Source organism: Ochotona curzoniae, unplaced genomic scaffold (assembly GCF_017591425.1).
Source record: "Ochotona curzoniae isolate NIBS_2020 unplaced genomic scaffold, NIBS_Ocur_1.0 contig_3498, whole genome shotgun sequence".
Classification (NCBI taxonomy): Eukaryota; Metazoa; Chordata; class Mammalia; order Lagomorpha; family Ochotonidae; genus Ochotona; species Ochotona curzoniae.
Genome location: NW_024465885.1, coordinates 12,781,887 through 12,797,315, shown reverse-complemented (window position 1 = coordinate 12,797,315; position 15,429 = coordinate 12,781,887). Strand labels below are relative to the sequence as shown.

Here is a 15,429-nt window from a genome sequence, read left to right as displayed (position 1 = left end):
TATGAAATCATGGGATATTCTTATTATACATTATGAACTACTGTTTTTACAAATACATGAATAAACCTCACAAATACAATGTTGAGTGATAGCAAAATAATCTTCCAGCATAATGTTATTGAAAAAAAGCTCCAAAATAAGCCACATTTATGGAAGCAGAGATCAGAATGGCAACCTTTTGAAAGGGGTATGAATTGGAAAGGAATAGAGGAAGCGTGTTTGGTGCTAGAAAATTTCCATGTCTTCACCTGCAATGTGGTGGTAACACAAGACTGAACACAAACATTTATGGGGCTGTGCATTTAGCATTTATGTATTTTGCATGTGCCTACATATGTAAATAATATTATTTACATAGGCATATATGTATAAGTAATGTTTCAGTAAAAAACTGCTCCCTTTGATCCAGAAACTGGATGTTGTATCAATATCCATTTGATTTACTAAGAGACTATCCAGCTGGAGCTAGCACTTGCCTGTGGCCAGCCACCTTGCAAGCTGCAGTCAGTCAGTCCCTTTGTACCTGGCCTCATTTCAGAGCAAGCCTGGAGCTGACAGGCATATTATGAGGGTCATGCTCCATCATCATTGACAGCTGGAGATGCCAGCACATGCCATAGGCTGCAAAACGCAGAGAAAGCCAGGCAGTGGACTGTGCTTCCTACCCCTAGGCTTCGAGGCACAAGCCCCAGCCATGGCAGGATTAAAAAGCCTCTCAATTTAAAAAGACAGGGGGGAGGGGAATGTGGGCTGCAGAATTTATAAATAGACATTGCCCAAGGCTGCCTGATGATGAAGTGGTTGTTTAGTAAATCTTTCTCCTTTAAGGATGCCATTATCGGAGACCATTGAAAAAGACCAGTTTCATTTTTGTCTTGAGGGAGGTCCTGCCTTTGACCAGGCCAGCCCTGTTGAGTGCTAGTCTGCTCTCAGATTCAGGCACAGGCCTTCAAGATTCTGAACCACCTTTGCATGGAGCACAAAGATGACGACGATGAGGATGTGTCTTTTGCCAAATGGATGAGCAGCTTCTGGGGGCACAGCTGGAGAGAGGAGGAGGAGAGAGCAGCCCGGGATCGGCGCCGGTCGCGGGACGCCAGTTACAGGAAAGGCTCCTTGCCCTGTCCAGTGAGTTATTGTCATGGGGGTTGGGAGAGGGAGGTTCTGTGCTCATTTTAAAGTGAGTTCTTTGGTTTCAAATTAGTGCCTTCCAAACCTCCTTTGTGAATACCCACGATCATTCCTTTTTTGCATTCCATCTTGTCCCTTAAGGGGCCTAACGTTGGTGCGTTAGGTAAAGATAACTTCATTTTCAGTGATCGCAGCTATTTTTAGCTGCTACTTGGAGCTCATAATAAGCTTCAGATGTGATAGTCGAGTAGTGTTGTGGATCAAAGTGTGATCTCCTTTTTGAAATTCTGAAAAGAGCCCCATGCTTCCATGGGCCTTCTCAAAACAGATTCTGTAGAACTTTGGATAGACTTGAGACGCTTTTCCCCTCCCGTGTCCCCTTGATTCCCTGGTGGGAGAGGGAGCCCAAATTCTCCTGTTCTTAGTCCTATTTCCCTTGGCTAAGCAGAGCATCTGGTGACTGGGGAGCAAGATCCCAGCAAGGGACTGGGTGGGCCAGCCAGGTGTGGTGACACAGCGGCAGGTGCAAGGAGCAGTTCTTCCTGTCCCACTGCAGTGCTAACCAGGTATGTCTGCTGCTTCACCATCACCCAACAGCAATCACATAGCTTTCCTTTTTCACATACCACTTAACATCCCAGTCACCAGAGACTACTTCCTAAGTCCCCACTCCTGTTGTGGGGTTTAGAGTAATGGCTTGATTTTTAGCTCCAGTGTTGGGAAATGCCAAAACAAAGGAGGAAACATGGTTTATGAAACACAGTTTCTTCAATAACTCGAGCATTTCTCAGACATTGAAAATTTAGATAATCCATTCTATTTAAAGAATCTGTTTAGGTTGCAAAATTATTTATTTTAAATGATTAAAGGATAACAGAATTTCTGTGTAACTTTTCAAATGGTGTCCTTATGACGTCTTTTTCTGCATGACCTTGCCTTGAGCATTTGGTTAAATCAATCCATTTGGATTCCCTGGGTCAAAAATGAGCTTCATAGTTATCAGGGTAACCATGCAGAAAGTTACTTAGGAAGACACAGCATGAAATAAATATGACCATCTGACTGAAGAGAGGGAAAATACAAGCAACAGATCACAGATCAGAGGACTCCAGGAGAACAGGGGTAGAGCCCTGGCTACACTGAGACTCCCTCTTTCCTTTTCCATTTAAACCATCCTGTTGTTAATCCAAAACTCTTGAGACTAAAAACTGTTGAAATAAAAGGGTTTGTTAAGCTATTGTTGAAAAAGGGAGCAGGTCTGGGGACAAGTTTCCACTAATTAGCAGCAACCAGTCTCAACAGCAGTTGGAGAAAAGTCCACAAAATCCAGATCTCAGAATACTTTTAGAAATTTGGATAAGGAAGTCATTGTGTCTGCACAGAACCTACCTTTGCTAAGATAAAAGGGGTGGGATGGCATGGGGAATGCTTTGGGGTGGGAAGCCGTGTGGGCAACATGGCTGTTGCTTCTGCATTAGCTGAGGCTAACAGGCTGCAGAACTGATAAGTAAGCAAGGCTGTGGCATTGCTGGTTGACCTTGATGGGAGATAAGTCAAGGATCCAACATACATTAAATTTCTGTTGTTTTGCTAGTGTGTGCTTCTTCTGTAGCTATTAATTGAAAAACTTCCTTTATCTCTTTCCCTCTGAATAAATTCAGGATATTTTAGAATTTTTTCTTTTTACCTTTATATACTGTAAAATGAATCTATACCTGGGTGCTTTTGGTGAAATGTGCTTAGCACAATGCCTAGTGCCTAAAAAGTAGTTACTATTATTAATCACAGATCATGAAAATTAGAATCATTTTCTAGATACTTGCAGGTAATTTCTGCCAAAAGTTCTGGGTTTTTTTTTTCATTTTCCTTTTTACTCAATATGTTGAATGCTTCTCTCTTTAAGAAATTGTTGGAGACAGAAATAGAGAGCTCCCATATTCTGGTGCATTACTTAAGGCTGGGTGCTACTGTTGGGGATAAGCCTGTGGTTGCAACCAGGAGCAGAAACTCAATCCAGGTCACCTACGTGGATGGCAGGGACTCAACTGGCTCTGCATTGGTAGGAAGCTGCAATCAAGCCAGATTTGGAATGAAACCCAGGCCCTTCGACACAGGAACGGGGCATCTTAAACCTGTAGGCCAGATGCTCATGCTGTAGGGTTTTTCTTTAATCTGACAGTGGAATGTTGAAGATCAGCATAAGACAAGTTCTGTACTTTCCCCACCATGCGTATGTTGAAGTCCTAATCCTTTTGTGATGATATTTGGAGATAGAACATCTGGAAGGTAATTAGGATTAGATTAGATCATGATAGTATAGCTGCAGTCTGATGGAATTAATGCCTTCTTTTCTTTCTCCCTCTCTTTTTCTCTATAATCTCTTATTTACTCTGCCTGACCACCAACCCCTGACATATAAACTCAAAGAAAACATCATGAAGGGTATGTACTACACATTGCTTGGGATGCCCACATCTCGTAGCAGAGTGCCTGAGGTTGAGTCATGGCTCTGCTCTGGATCCTAGCTTCTTGCTAATACACTCTGGGAGGCAGTGGGTGATGATTCAAGATGTTGGCTCTCTGCCAGTTGGAGAAAACCAGTCGGCCTGGTTCTGGCCATTTTGGATATTTAGGGAAAGGGGCCAAGGGATGGTAGCTGTCTGTCTCTCTTGCTGCCTTTTCAATGTCTAGCTAGAGTTTTGCAAGAGAGGGAGGAGGTCAGGTGAGGATACAGTGAGAAGACAACCTTCTGCAACAAGAAAAGAGCCCTCATCAGAAACACAAGCAACCAGAACTTTGTTTTTAATCTTCTCAGCCTCAGAACTGGGAGGAATCCATTTTTATGAGTTTATGATTCTTTTTAATGACAGCCCAATTTGGCTTATATGTGTTTGTAATGAGAACATGGGTAAGGAGAGCTAGTAGAGAAGGACTACAAGGCAAGACTGAATTTGCTGTCACTTAGGGTTATAATCTCAGTGACATGTAGTTTAGATGGGTTCAGTTCGACTACTCCAACTTCTGAATGTGTGAAATAAGTTCTCAACCTGTCTCCCAGCAGAAGTTTGCCAGGCGCTGAGGCATGACGTGTCATGGAATCTAGTGTGTCTCCTATGACTCTACTTTGACAAGGTCTTAGTGGCAGTTTTGCATCAATTCACTCTGCAACAGTTTGTCAAAGCAGTGTGCGTTCATTTCCCAAATTATTAATTTTTTTCTGACCCATTTACATGCAGCATTCCTTCCAAATTATTTTTTAAAAGAATGTCAACTGCATGTTACCAAGCTTTTCCTTATGACTTCTTTTTTTTTTTAAGATTTATTTATTTTTTTATTGGAAAGGCAGATACACAGAGAGGAGGAGAAACAGAGAGGAAGTGGCCGCAATGGCTGGAGCTCAGCCAATTCAAAGCCAGGAGTCAGGAGCTACTTCTGGATCTCCCTCGTGGATGCAGGGTCCAAGGCTTTGGGCCATCCTCGACTGTTTTCCCAAGCCACAAGCAGGGAGCTGGATGGGAAGTGGAGCTGCCGGGATTAGAACCGGCACCCATATGGGGTCCTGGCATGTTCAAGGTGAGGACCTTAATGACTACGCTATTGCACCAGGCCCCTCCCTATGACTTCTAAAAGATCTACTGTTTTACTAGCTAAATACCTGATGTTTGTCTTTCATGATGTTATTTGTATGCATAGCTAATCAACACATATTCTTCTTGGTTCTGGAGATGGTATTAGATCATTATAAAATATTCCTCATATAAAGTTATTTTAGATCTACAAATTATTATTATTACTTTGGTCAGAGAATTTGGTTGAAATTGTTTTTGCCTTTGATGTTACAAGTCATGTTGTCAGGAAGTTTCACAGAGAAATAGAGTTGCTTTCTGCTGCTGCAGATAAAAGCTTAGGATTGCAAATCCAAAAATGAGGCATCACACGCATAGATGTGTCACTTCATCTCTCCATTAAAGTCACTACCCACGTAAGAATTAGGTGAGTCAGTTAGCCCCACTAGGCTGTAAAGGAGAAAAAGGAATCCCATGGAGACTTTGTTTTGTTAGAGATGAAGGATCTGGTTTCCTGAGTGCACTAATACCCAGCCGGGGTCTCATAATTGGGCATCTGGATCTTTCTTCTCAGAGGGTCTCATTGAGGACAAGAGCGATACAACTGAAGGGTGACAGCAATTAAAGCCAGAGTAAAGAACATCAAGGCATAAAACTCTGGTGAGGAGGTAAAGTTTTCCCTCCTTCCTTTTATGTTTATTGGCACTTAAACATGAGACTTTGGGGGTGGTGGTGCTGGAGAGCACTTTTAGATTCCTGGCAATATTGAGATGAAGGTACAGAGATTTCCCTGTTTACCCTGTACTGTCATCCAGCCCAGCTTCTTCATTATCAACCCCTGCACCAGAGTGGTGCTTCTGCTGCTAGGGATGAACCTGCATTTGCATCATTACCCAGAGGCCACAGACTCTCAGGGTTCACTCTTGTACCTTTATGAGTTTAGCAAATACAGAGTGGTAAACCACTCTCTCTTTTAAAGACTTATTTATTTATTTATTTTATTGGGAAAGCAGATTTATATGGAAAATGAGAGACACAGAGATCTTCCATTCACTGGTTCACTCCCCAAGTGGCTGCAATGGCTGCAGCTGAGCTAACCCAAAGCCAGGAGCCAGGAGCTTCTTCCAGTTTTCCACACAGGTACAGGGTCCCAAAGCTTTGAGCCATCCTCTGCTCCTGTCCTAGGCCACAAGCAGGAAAGTGGTTAGGAAGTGGAGCAGCTGGGATTTGAGGCAGTACTCCTATGTGATCTCAGCGCTTGAAGGGAGCAGGATTAGCTAATTGAGCCATTGTGCCAGGCCTTTTCTTTCTTTCTTTCTTTCTTTTTTCCTTTAATGTGCCATGTAAAAAACAAAAAGATTTATTTTACTAGTAAATCAGGTTGAGAGAGAGAGAGAAAGAGAGAGAGAGGGAGAAAGGAAGACAGAGGGAGATCTTCCATTCTCCTAAGCTAGGATCCTTTTCCAGATCTCTCACATGGGTGCAGGGACCCAAGGGCTTGAGCCATCCTCCATTGCTTTCCCAGGTCATTAAGTTAGCTGGATAGGAAATGGAGCAGCCAGGACTCAAACTGGTCCTCATATAGGAGGCCAGCTCTGCAGGCTGAGAATTAGCGTGCAACACCACTGCACCAGCCCCACCGCTTTCTCTTTCAGTGAGAACTAGCCTGTTGTTCTGCCATCATGGTGGAGAGGAAGTGGCTGGGCTGTTTTGTGCATTCCTCTGTGTGAGAGTCTGGACACTGGAAAATCACTGCCTGCTCAGGCAGTGCCCTCTGAACCCTGTAGCCTCATGGGCCAGGAATCCAGCGTGAGCTCAGGGTGAGAAGCATCTGACCTCAGAGTCAGAACCTGCTTCACAGAGTGGGAGAGAGAGGCAAGTGTTGTTAACAGCTCCTTACAACAATTTTCATGACTTCTTGGGGCAACTTATGTGAAGGAGTTACGCTTCAAGTGAACCGTTTTGAAAAGGAGAGCTTTTCCCCATAACCAGCTAAGGGTTTTGCACAGTCTTTCACCAAAGCCAAGGAACAAATGGAAACATGTATCTGATATAAGGAGCCATGAAGTCTATGTTTCTGTAAGCAAAAATCTGGGCACGTGTTCTCAGCCTCCCTTATAGATGAGAATCTTGGTACAAAGATCTGTATTTCACTGTCTCAATTTTTAAAAAGTGTTATTTTGTTCTGATAATACAACACATGATTACTGTGGAAAACTTAGAAAAATTTAAAAAAAAGAGGAAAGAGATGATTCCATGTCACAGAGAAAAATTTTTACGTTGCAGGTCTTCAGATATTGCCCTACTGCAAGCCCTTTGGGACCTCTTGTCTGCCCTCTTCCTTCCCCCTGGGCCCTCTGCACTCCTTGGCCCCACTAAGGCTTCCTTCCATGCTACAATCTCCTGTGGTAGTTCCTCTGAGAGAAATGCTGTCCCAGTCTCCTAATTAACCCGTGCTCATCTTTCAGATTGTTGCTTAATCATTACACATGCACAGAGGTGTCTCCTGGATTGCCCAGGCTACTCAACACCTACACAAATATATTGTACTTCAAAAGTTGTGGAAAGAGGAACTCAAAGATAAGTTTACTGTGAAGCAAAAACCCTCTGAAATGCCTGTATGCATAGGGTCTTCAAAAAGTTCAAGGAAAATGTGCTATATGAAACTGCATGCATTTCAATTTTTGTTTGTTTCACCAAGGAAACCCTATCTTTTTAATTCAATGTTGTGTTAACTTACTGAAGTACCCTTGCACATAGCTTATCCTTGTTTGCCCTCTCATTGTAACTTGAACTTTGCTTTTATAGCAGTTACAAAGCCATAGGCCTTTGACCTATTCTTTTTAATGGCTCTCTCCATATGTAAACCTGAGTGCCAAGTAGGTGACACTGTATTCATTTTGCTCTGTACCTGACTCACAGCACCTGGCACTGGGAAGGACCTATAGTAAATGGACTAATAGTACAGATTTACCTCAAGTGTCACAGCAGCTTTATGAATTGTTGCCCAGCTCTCTATTATTTGTGTGTAAGTTTCCAGATACATGAGTTTTTTTAGAACTGCCATGACAAACTACCACGAATGGGATAACTTAACAACAGAAATTTATTTTCCAGTTTGAAGAAATTTATTTATTTTTGTTGGAAAGTCAGAGTTTTAGAGAAGGAGAGTCAGAAAGGTTTTCTATCTACAGGTTTGTTTCGCAAATGGCGGCAGCAGCTGGAACTGGAAAATGGAGTAGCTGGGACTTGTACTGACACCATATAAGATGTAGGTGCCACATGCAGAGAGTTAGCTTGCTCTGCACCAGCTCCCCTTTCTTTCCTTTTTTCAAAAACATTTATTTATTTGGTAGGCAGAGTTATAGAGGAGACATACACACATAGAGGAAGAGAGAGAGAGAGAGAGAGACTTCCATTGGCTGGCACACACCCCCAAATGGTCACAGCTGGGGCGTGTCAAAGCCAGGAGTCAGGAGCTTCGTCTGTTTCTCCCCACCATGTGGCAGGGGCTCAAAGACTTGGACCATCTCCCAGGTACTTCAGCAGGGGCTGAGTTAGAAAGTTATTTTTTTTTCCAGTGCAGAAGGCTGGCAAGTTCAAGATCAAGGTTTCCCATGAGGCCCCTTTCTTTTGACTGTAGTTGGAAGTCTTCTTGTTTATCCTCAAGCTCTTTCTTCTGAGCAAGCATCCCAGGTGTGTCTTTGTGTGTATGTCCAAATTTATTCTTGTAAGACATTGTCAAGGCTTGGCAAGTAGAGTCCTAAAATCCCACACTCATGTCCGTTGTGATCTCTCTTGTTCTCTGCAACATTATGTACTATAATCCAGGTAAATGATAATGATTTCCACCAGAGGACTAGCACTTCTGTTGGAAAGGAATGGATAATTCTGAGTCACAATTAAGAGGTAGAAACTGCTGACTTGGTCTTTGAATGTGAAGGGTGGACCTCCAACCTACTGGCTTGAGTGGTGAGTAACTAGTGCCATACGATGATTTAGGGGCATTGGAGGAACAGTATTGAAGGGGAAAGATTTGAACGTTTGAAGTTGGGTGCCCATGAGACACTCAGAAGAGAAACAGAATTGGCAGAAACTCAGGGAAACTGTCTGGGCTAATGATGCAAATCAGGAAAAGTCAGATTATAGCTTGAAGGTGAATGAAGCCCAGGGATGTGATGTTTAGGGGGATGGTGTCAATTAAAGAATGAAAGTAAGATCAGAAAGACTAGCCCGGAACTTCAGAGAGCTCCATCAGTTATGAGCAGATAAAAGGAAGAAGTGAACAAATATGTTCAAATCAAGTGGTAGAAGGATCAAAGAGGAGGCAAGGAGACGCAATGGTAACAAACAAGGAAAGAGTGTTTCCAGAAGGCTCCTTGGGAATAGCTGAGTTTAATGCTATGGTTAATACATAGATTTAAAAAACATACATAATCAGTAAAATGGAGACCAATATCCTGACCAAAATTAATTAGGAATGCAAGAATTTGAGTGGAGTTGTTTAGGAATAAGATAATTGAAAGAACATTTGTCATAATTTTTTCAAGGAATTTGATTTTTCTGAATTGTCTGTCCTTTGCTCATTTGCCAGCTCTGATTTTAGCATTGTTGTCATTGTATTATATAATCCCTCTGTTTGAATGTAGGTGGTATATACTTATTTTTGGAATATTTATTAAGCATTAGCAATACAAATTGAAAAATTTGAAGCATTTTAACCTTGTGTTTCATTTTGTTTATATTGCTCTTGATACATCATTGCTTTATTTTTTTATAGTTAGATTTTTTCCTTACACTTTTTCATTGCTTTTTGCTTAGAAATTAATTCTGCAACAGAAGTTACATATTCAATTTTATATTATTCTTTTCTATTTTTTATTTGTTGGAGAGACAGAGACAGAAACATCTCCCACCCACTGTTTCTCTCCCCAAATGCCCAGAACAGATGGGTCTGGATTGAGGCAGGTGCCAGAAACTGAGAATTTAATCATTATCTCCCATGAGGTTGTTGGGGACCCAGTGATTTAAACCATCACTGTGGCCTCCAAGGGTCTACATTGGCAGGAAGCTAGATTGAGGTGCTGGAATTGGCTGTTAGAGCTCATACACTCAGTATAAACTTACCGCTTAAACATTTATGGTTTTATTAAAATTTGTCAAATTCCTGTGTAGCACAGTAAAAAGCAAAAATGCTGATTCTACTTGCTTTTTAAAAAATTGTTTATTTTTATTTGACTAGCAGATTTACGGAGATGGAAGAGAGATCTTCCATCTGTTTGTTCACCCCCCAAATCACCTCAGCGCCTAGAGCTGAGTTGATCTGAAGCTAGGAGCTTCTTCCATGTTTCCCATGTGGTTGTAGGAGCTCAATGATGAGCCATCCCCTGTTGCTGCATTCCCAGCTCATGAGAAGGGAAATGGATTGGAAGTGGAGCAGCTGGGACACAAGTTGGTGCCCATATGGGATCCTGGTATTGTAGGTAGAGAATTAGCCAGCTTAGCCACCATGCTGGCTCCTCTACTTGATCCTACTGATCAAGAATATAAAATTTGAATTCTACCTGAGATTTGCTTGCTTGGGAGTTTGCATTCCACCTCTGAGCCAATATTGTGAGTCTCTTATTTATATGGTACATTTCAAATTTTATATTCCCAGTTTCCTGCTCTTCCACAAGTCACATCACCTGACCATCAGCCCAGAAGACATTCTCATGAGGACCAGGAATTCCGACGTCGTAGCAACATGCGAGATCACAGGAAATGTTCTGGTGATGGGTCAGTCAAGGAGCCACTGGAATCAAAAGAAAGACCCCAGTCCAAACTTCAGGAATGTTCACTATCCTCTGAGCAACAACTGTGTGTCAGAACTAAACGTTCTCTCTCTCTGGTATGTAGCAGAGCTATTGAATCTTTAAACCAATGTGTACAAGGAAATTCAAGGGATACACCTTCCTCAAGTGTGAAGGGAACAGCCTGAGGAGATCTTTGGGGAATGGCACCTAATTTAAGATAGTCCCCTGAGCACACTATCTTTAATGGTTATTTTTATGATGTTATCCAGTGTAGGAAGAATATCCATAGGGACCACATGAAGAATGCCTTTGTTACCAAAGGCCCCTAGTTGTTGGGACTGCTTTCTTGCATTTTAGTACAAATAACTGTGCTGCATTCTCCTTTTACTATTTGGAGAAAAGAAAAATGTATGTGATTGTGCTGTGTTCCCCTGTCTTTAAGTAGTAAAAAACACATAGAGCAGGAACTCTCTTGGCTCTCTCTTGTGAGCATCCAGAGGTAGAAATAGTCCTGATGTTCACAGTGGTCTTTTGGGAGTCAGGAGGACTCCTAAATACAAGAAGAGAATGAGAGGCCTGCAATCGGGCTGATCAGAAACTCCATGACTGATGCCAAAGGCAACACTTAAGCTATGTGGTACGTTCACTGAATCCTGAATGGAGGTGTGTGGAATACTTTTTTGTGGGTTGTTGGTTTCTTTTGCAAAACAGGAATAATATGCTGCTGCCATGTAGTAGATAAAGCAGATACTTTCTCCTGAATTGGATTCTGTGAATGCTCAGGGCAAGGAAGCTTGGTGCTTCCTGTTTCATTGTTTAACTGGGCATCCTTCATTGCCTTCTAAGTGACACTTCAGTTTTGCACAGGTTACCGATGTACCTGTGTACCTATGTACCTATGATTCAGCTTCAGTAGGCTGCTCCCTCTCCAATGAACCCTCAGAGGAATAAGGAAGAAAGAACAGTTAACAGCTGTCATTTGCTGAGTTTAACCTTATTAATTAGAAGTTCCTGCTTTGCCTTTTAGTTATGACATTTATTTGGCTATAGCTACAAACTAGAGGCATGTTGCAGAAGTAGTAGAAGGCATTCCCACACAGGCTTTACTAGATTCCCAATGTTAAAAATGTTAACACATTAATAGATTTATCTGATTTATCTGCATTCTTTTTTTTCCTAGCCTCAAGCAAGGAAATGTAGTACTGAAACTCAGGAAATTATCATTTATACAATATCTGTAAAACCTACTCAAATTTATTAGTTGTTTTATAGCAAAATTACAGATAATGTTTTGCATTGTATTTTCTTTTCCCTGTGATTTATTTTTTTGTGTTTAACTTTGCATCAATTTTTCAGTCTTGCCATATCTTTCATGACATTGATATTTTCTGAAGAGTACAATCCAGTTATATATTTTTAAAAGACTTATCTATTTTATGTGTTTGTTTATTTGAAAGGCAGAGTTACAGAGAGGGGAAGAGAGATATACACAGAGAGATTTTCCTTCTGGTAGTTTACTCCTCATATGGCCAATGCCAGAAGCCAGGAACCAGGAGCCAGGAGTTTCGTTCAGGTCTCCTAGGTGAATGACAGAGGCCCAAGTTTTTGGACCATCTTCCAGTGCCTTCCCATGCAGATTAGCAGAGATCTGAACCAGCAGTGGAGCAGCTGAGATATCAGTCAGTGTTCATGTGAAATGCCAGTGTTGCCGATTGTGGCTTAACTTATTGTGCCCCAAGACTAGCACCCAGTTCAGTTACTTTTAAGAATGGCTCTTGATTTGGGTTTATCTGATAATTCCTTATCAATTTTTTGGTAGGAATATACCACAAGTGAAAGAATTGCTGTTTTAAAACTAACATACTGAGATGTTTTTTCATATTTCAGAATAAAAAAGAGGAAAGACCAGTTTGTGATCTAATTAGGAACAACGATATTAAATTCCTTTGATTTAAAAAAAATCAGCTGGCTTAAAATTTTCATATTTTATTTTTAAATCATGAGGCTAAGAAAACACATACATTTGTCAGCATTAATTTTCAACAGTGGAAAAACCAAATTGGAAATAATCATCACTATATTTTATTGATTAGATTGGTTTGATGAGTATTAGAGACATTTATGATTGCTAAATATGAATTTTGATCAAGGGAATATAAGTGATAGAGCTAATGAACATCATTGGTAGGCACTTTTTAGAGCCAGTCCAAGATTTAAATTACTGTTCACTTGTAATTAAACTTTATTGTGTATTTTTCTTTCTGACTTTAATTGATGAGCAATTATGGGAGTAAAGGAGCATCACAGGGCAGCTGATATCATTTCAGTAAACTCACAAAGTCAAGTCATGACCTGTTCATGAGGCTGCCACCCATCATTATTAATGGTCTCTGAGTAGAACTTCTAGTTCCTCAATGTTTCCACTTCAAATGGGGAGGAATAATGATTTTGCTTATTTAGTTGTTTTTAAAATGTGTTTTCCTTTTGTTTGAGAGACAGAATAAGGCAGAGAAATATATTGCTCCTTAAATGCATGTAATACATAGTGGTTGAGCCAAGCCAAACCTAGGAGCCTGGAACTCACTCCAGGTCTGCCAGTTGGGTGGGAGGGACCCAAATATTTGAGTCATCTTCTGCTTCCTCCCAGGAGGATGGATTGGTACAAGTGATCAAAACCAGCATTCCGATACGGGATGTTGGCATCCCAAACAATAGGTTAACTTTCTGTGGGAAGGGGACAGATAAGAGGAGAAGCCATACCTACCTTCCCAACCATCCCAAGTCCCCGATGTGGGACATGCTCCAAGGGCACTGCTCAAGTGGTTTCAATAGTTCAGCTGTTCTGAGTTGTTGCCAATCTTGCTGTTCCAAGCACGATGAAATTTCTCCAGAATCCACTGGCTGACGTAGTCCACCTTAGTGTCTCCATTTGCCCAGATTTTCACTGCCAGCACATGGATGGGGTAGTTGATGAATTTGTTCTGTCCTCTGTTATGGTTCCAGGTGTCCTCTGCAGGCTCCAAAGTACCACTATATCCTCTATGTGCACCTGGATATGCTGTCTACTGCTCCATCTGAGCCACTGAGGCAGCTCAGCTTTGACACATGGACTCCATGGTCCTACCATGGAACCTACAATTCTCTCCATGTTGGGCTTCTGAGTCCAGTAGTTTGAATGGGGGGATCCCAAAAAAACTTATCTGAGGTGATCCCAGACCAGATTCATTCTGTTTATAGTTATCCTTGCCCTGACTGCTATTTGTTATGTTTTGTTTGCTTTTATGCTTAATTATTGATTATTTGCATCCCTCCTCTGAGATGTAATTTCTAGGAAGTAGGCTCTCTTTAGTGCTGAATCTCAATGCCAAAACAACAATGAGATGTATTCAGTAGATCAGTGAATAAATGGTGACTCCTCACATCTAGTAACTTTCTTGGAATGCTAATCTGGTTGAGTACCATTCCTCAAGGCTTCCATTCCTCATGCAGACTTTACATTAAAACAGTGCAAACCCTAGTACTAACACAATCCAAGGGAGTGAATCCGGGAGGTTAAATCCATACATGATATCGCACCTTACTTGGTTTACCAAAAAGCACCAGGAACCTGTTAATTTAATCATGCTGTGGAATCACATGCTTTGGGGTGGTAGAGGCCAATAGTCACAGCCATGTGCAGGTTGAGCTTCCCTCCAAGATTACTAGTGCCCTGGCCCCTCGATCCCATTTATTTCTGATTATAACCTTTAGCAGCACCCTTAGGTTTATGTAACTCTGTTACTAGAAACTGCATTCTGCTGAATGATCCTGTCTTATTGCTCTCCTGCTGGAACATTTCCATACGTTTCTGAACTTTCTCTTTCAGGGCACTGAAAGCAGAAAGGAGAGAAATGAAAGAGACTGTCTGAGGATGGAAGTGAGATCCCGAAAGAAAAAGGAGGAAAGAAGGAGCTCCATGAAGGAGGAGCACAAAGAAGCACACATGGCTCCTCTGGTGGAAAAGGGGCCCGAGTAGCACTTTGTTCCGCATCTCGATGACAGATCCGCAGGGCGTTGTACTCCTCAGGATGCCTCGTGGCAGCTGGGAAAGGTCTCTGCAGATGCTGGTGTCTGAGGTGGGCGGTGGGTACAGCTGCTCCTTTGGGTAACTTGCATCACACTCCACCTGATTCTGGTGACTTAGCTGAGTGTGTCCTTTTAAGGCAATGAAAATAACAAAAGGTATTTTAATAGAGAAAAGTAATTTTTGAAAATGTAAAAATAAAAGTATTTAAAGAGCCACCTACACATCACATCCACCCCTCTCCCATGTACGTCAACTTTGCAGATTGTCTTAAATAAAAGTCATTGATGTAACTCTAAGTTTGCTTCCTTACTAGAAGTACTTCTGTAAGTATATTAAATGGCTATTATTTAAAGCAAACTGAAAATCGACTTGTCAAGTACTACATTGAATGTGTTCATGCAGTACCTAAAACAATCCTTACCACTCTGAGATGGGACCCTGTATTAGATCCCTACTCCAGAGCCTGACCATTAGAACAGATACAAAGAGAGAGAGATGAAATGAGACTTATTAGTTGAATAGGCTGAAAAATTAAACAATAAGCTACCTGCAAGTTAGAGAATCAGGGAGACTGGTGCTCAACTCAGTCCAAGTTTAAAGGCCTCAAAAATCAGAAAACCAGTGCTACAACTCAAGTCCAAGGAGGCAAATGGCCTGAGAACCTGGGAATTGCACTGGTATAAAACCTGAGCACAAAGCATGGAGGTCCTGGAGTTCTGTTGTCCAAGAGCAGGAGAAGACCATGCCAGTTCTAGCACAGGATTTACCATCCTCTGCTTTTGGCTCTACCTGTAACCTCAGCCAATTGGGTGACACCTGACACAGTGAATGAAAAAGTGTATCTTCCACAATCCACTGCTTGAATTAGCGA

At 41.6% G+C, this 15,429-nt stretch overlaps 1 protein-coding gene across 1 annotated transcript; it reads left to right on the top strand.

Annotated features, from left to right (window-relative positions):
• Nucleotides 1-748: 748 nt before the first annotated feature.
• Nucleotides 749-14,844, top strand: LNP1 (leukemia NUP98 fusion partner 1). Its single transcript, XM_040980834.1, has 3 exons — nt 749-1,128; nt 10,357-10,587; nt 14,358-14,844. Exons 1-3 carry the CDS (start codon nt 973-975, stop codon nt 14,505-14,507), a joined length of 537 nt encoding a protein of 178 aa, XP_040836768.1. The 5' UTR covers nt 749-972; the 3' UTR covers nt 14,508-14,844.
• Nucleotides 14,845-15,429: the final 585 nt, after the last annotated feature.

What these genes read in the sequence shown, in the direction of transcription:
- LNP1 (XM_040980834.1), top strand. Translation starts at nt 973, where the DNA reads ATGGAGCACAAAGATGACGACGATGAGGATGTGTCTTTTGCCAAATGG. An exon ending in AAGGCTCCTTGCCCTGTCCA is followed by an intron (nt 1,129 to 10,356) that starts GTGAGTTATTGT and finishes TTATATTCCCAG; the next exon opens with TTTCCTGCTCTTCCACAAGT. An exon ending in CTAAACGTTCTCTCTCTCTG is followed by an intron (nt 10,588 to 14,357) that starts GTATGTAGCAGA and finishes TTTCTCTTTCAG; the next exon opens with GGCACTGAAAGCAGAAAGGA.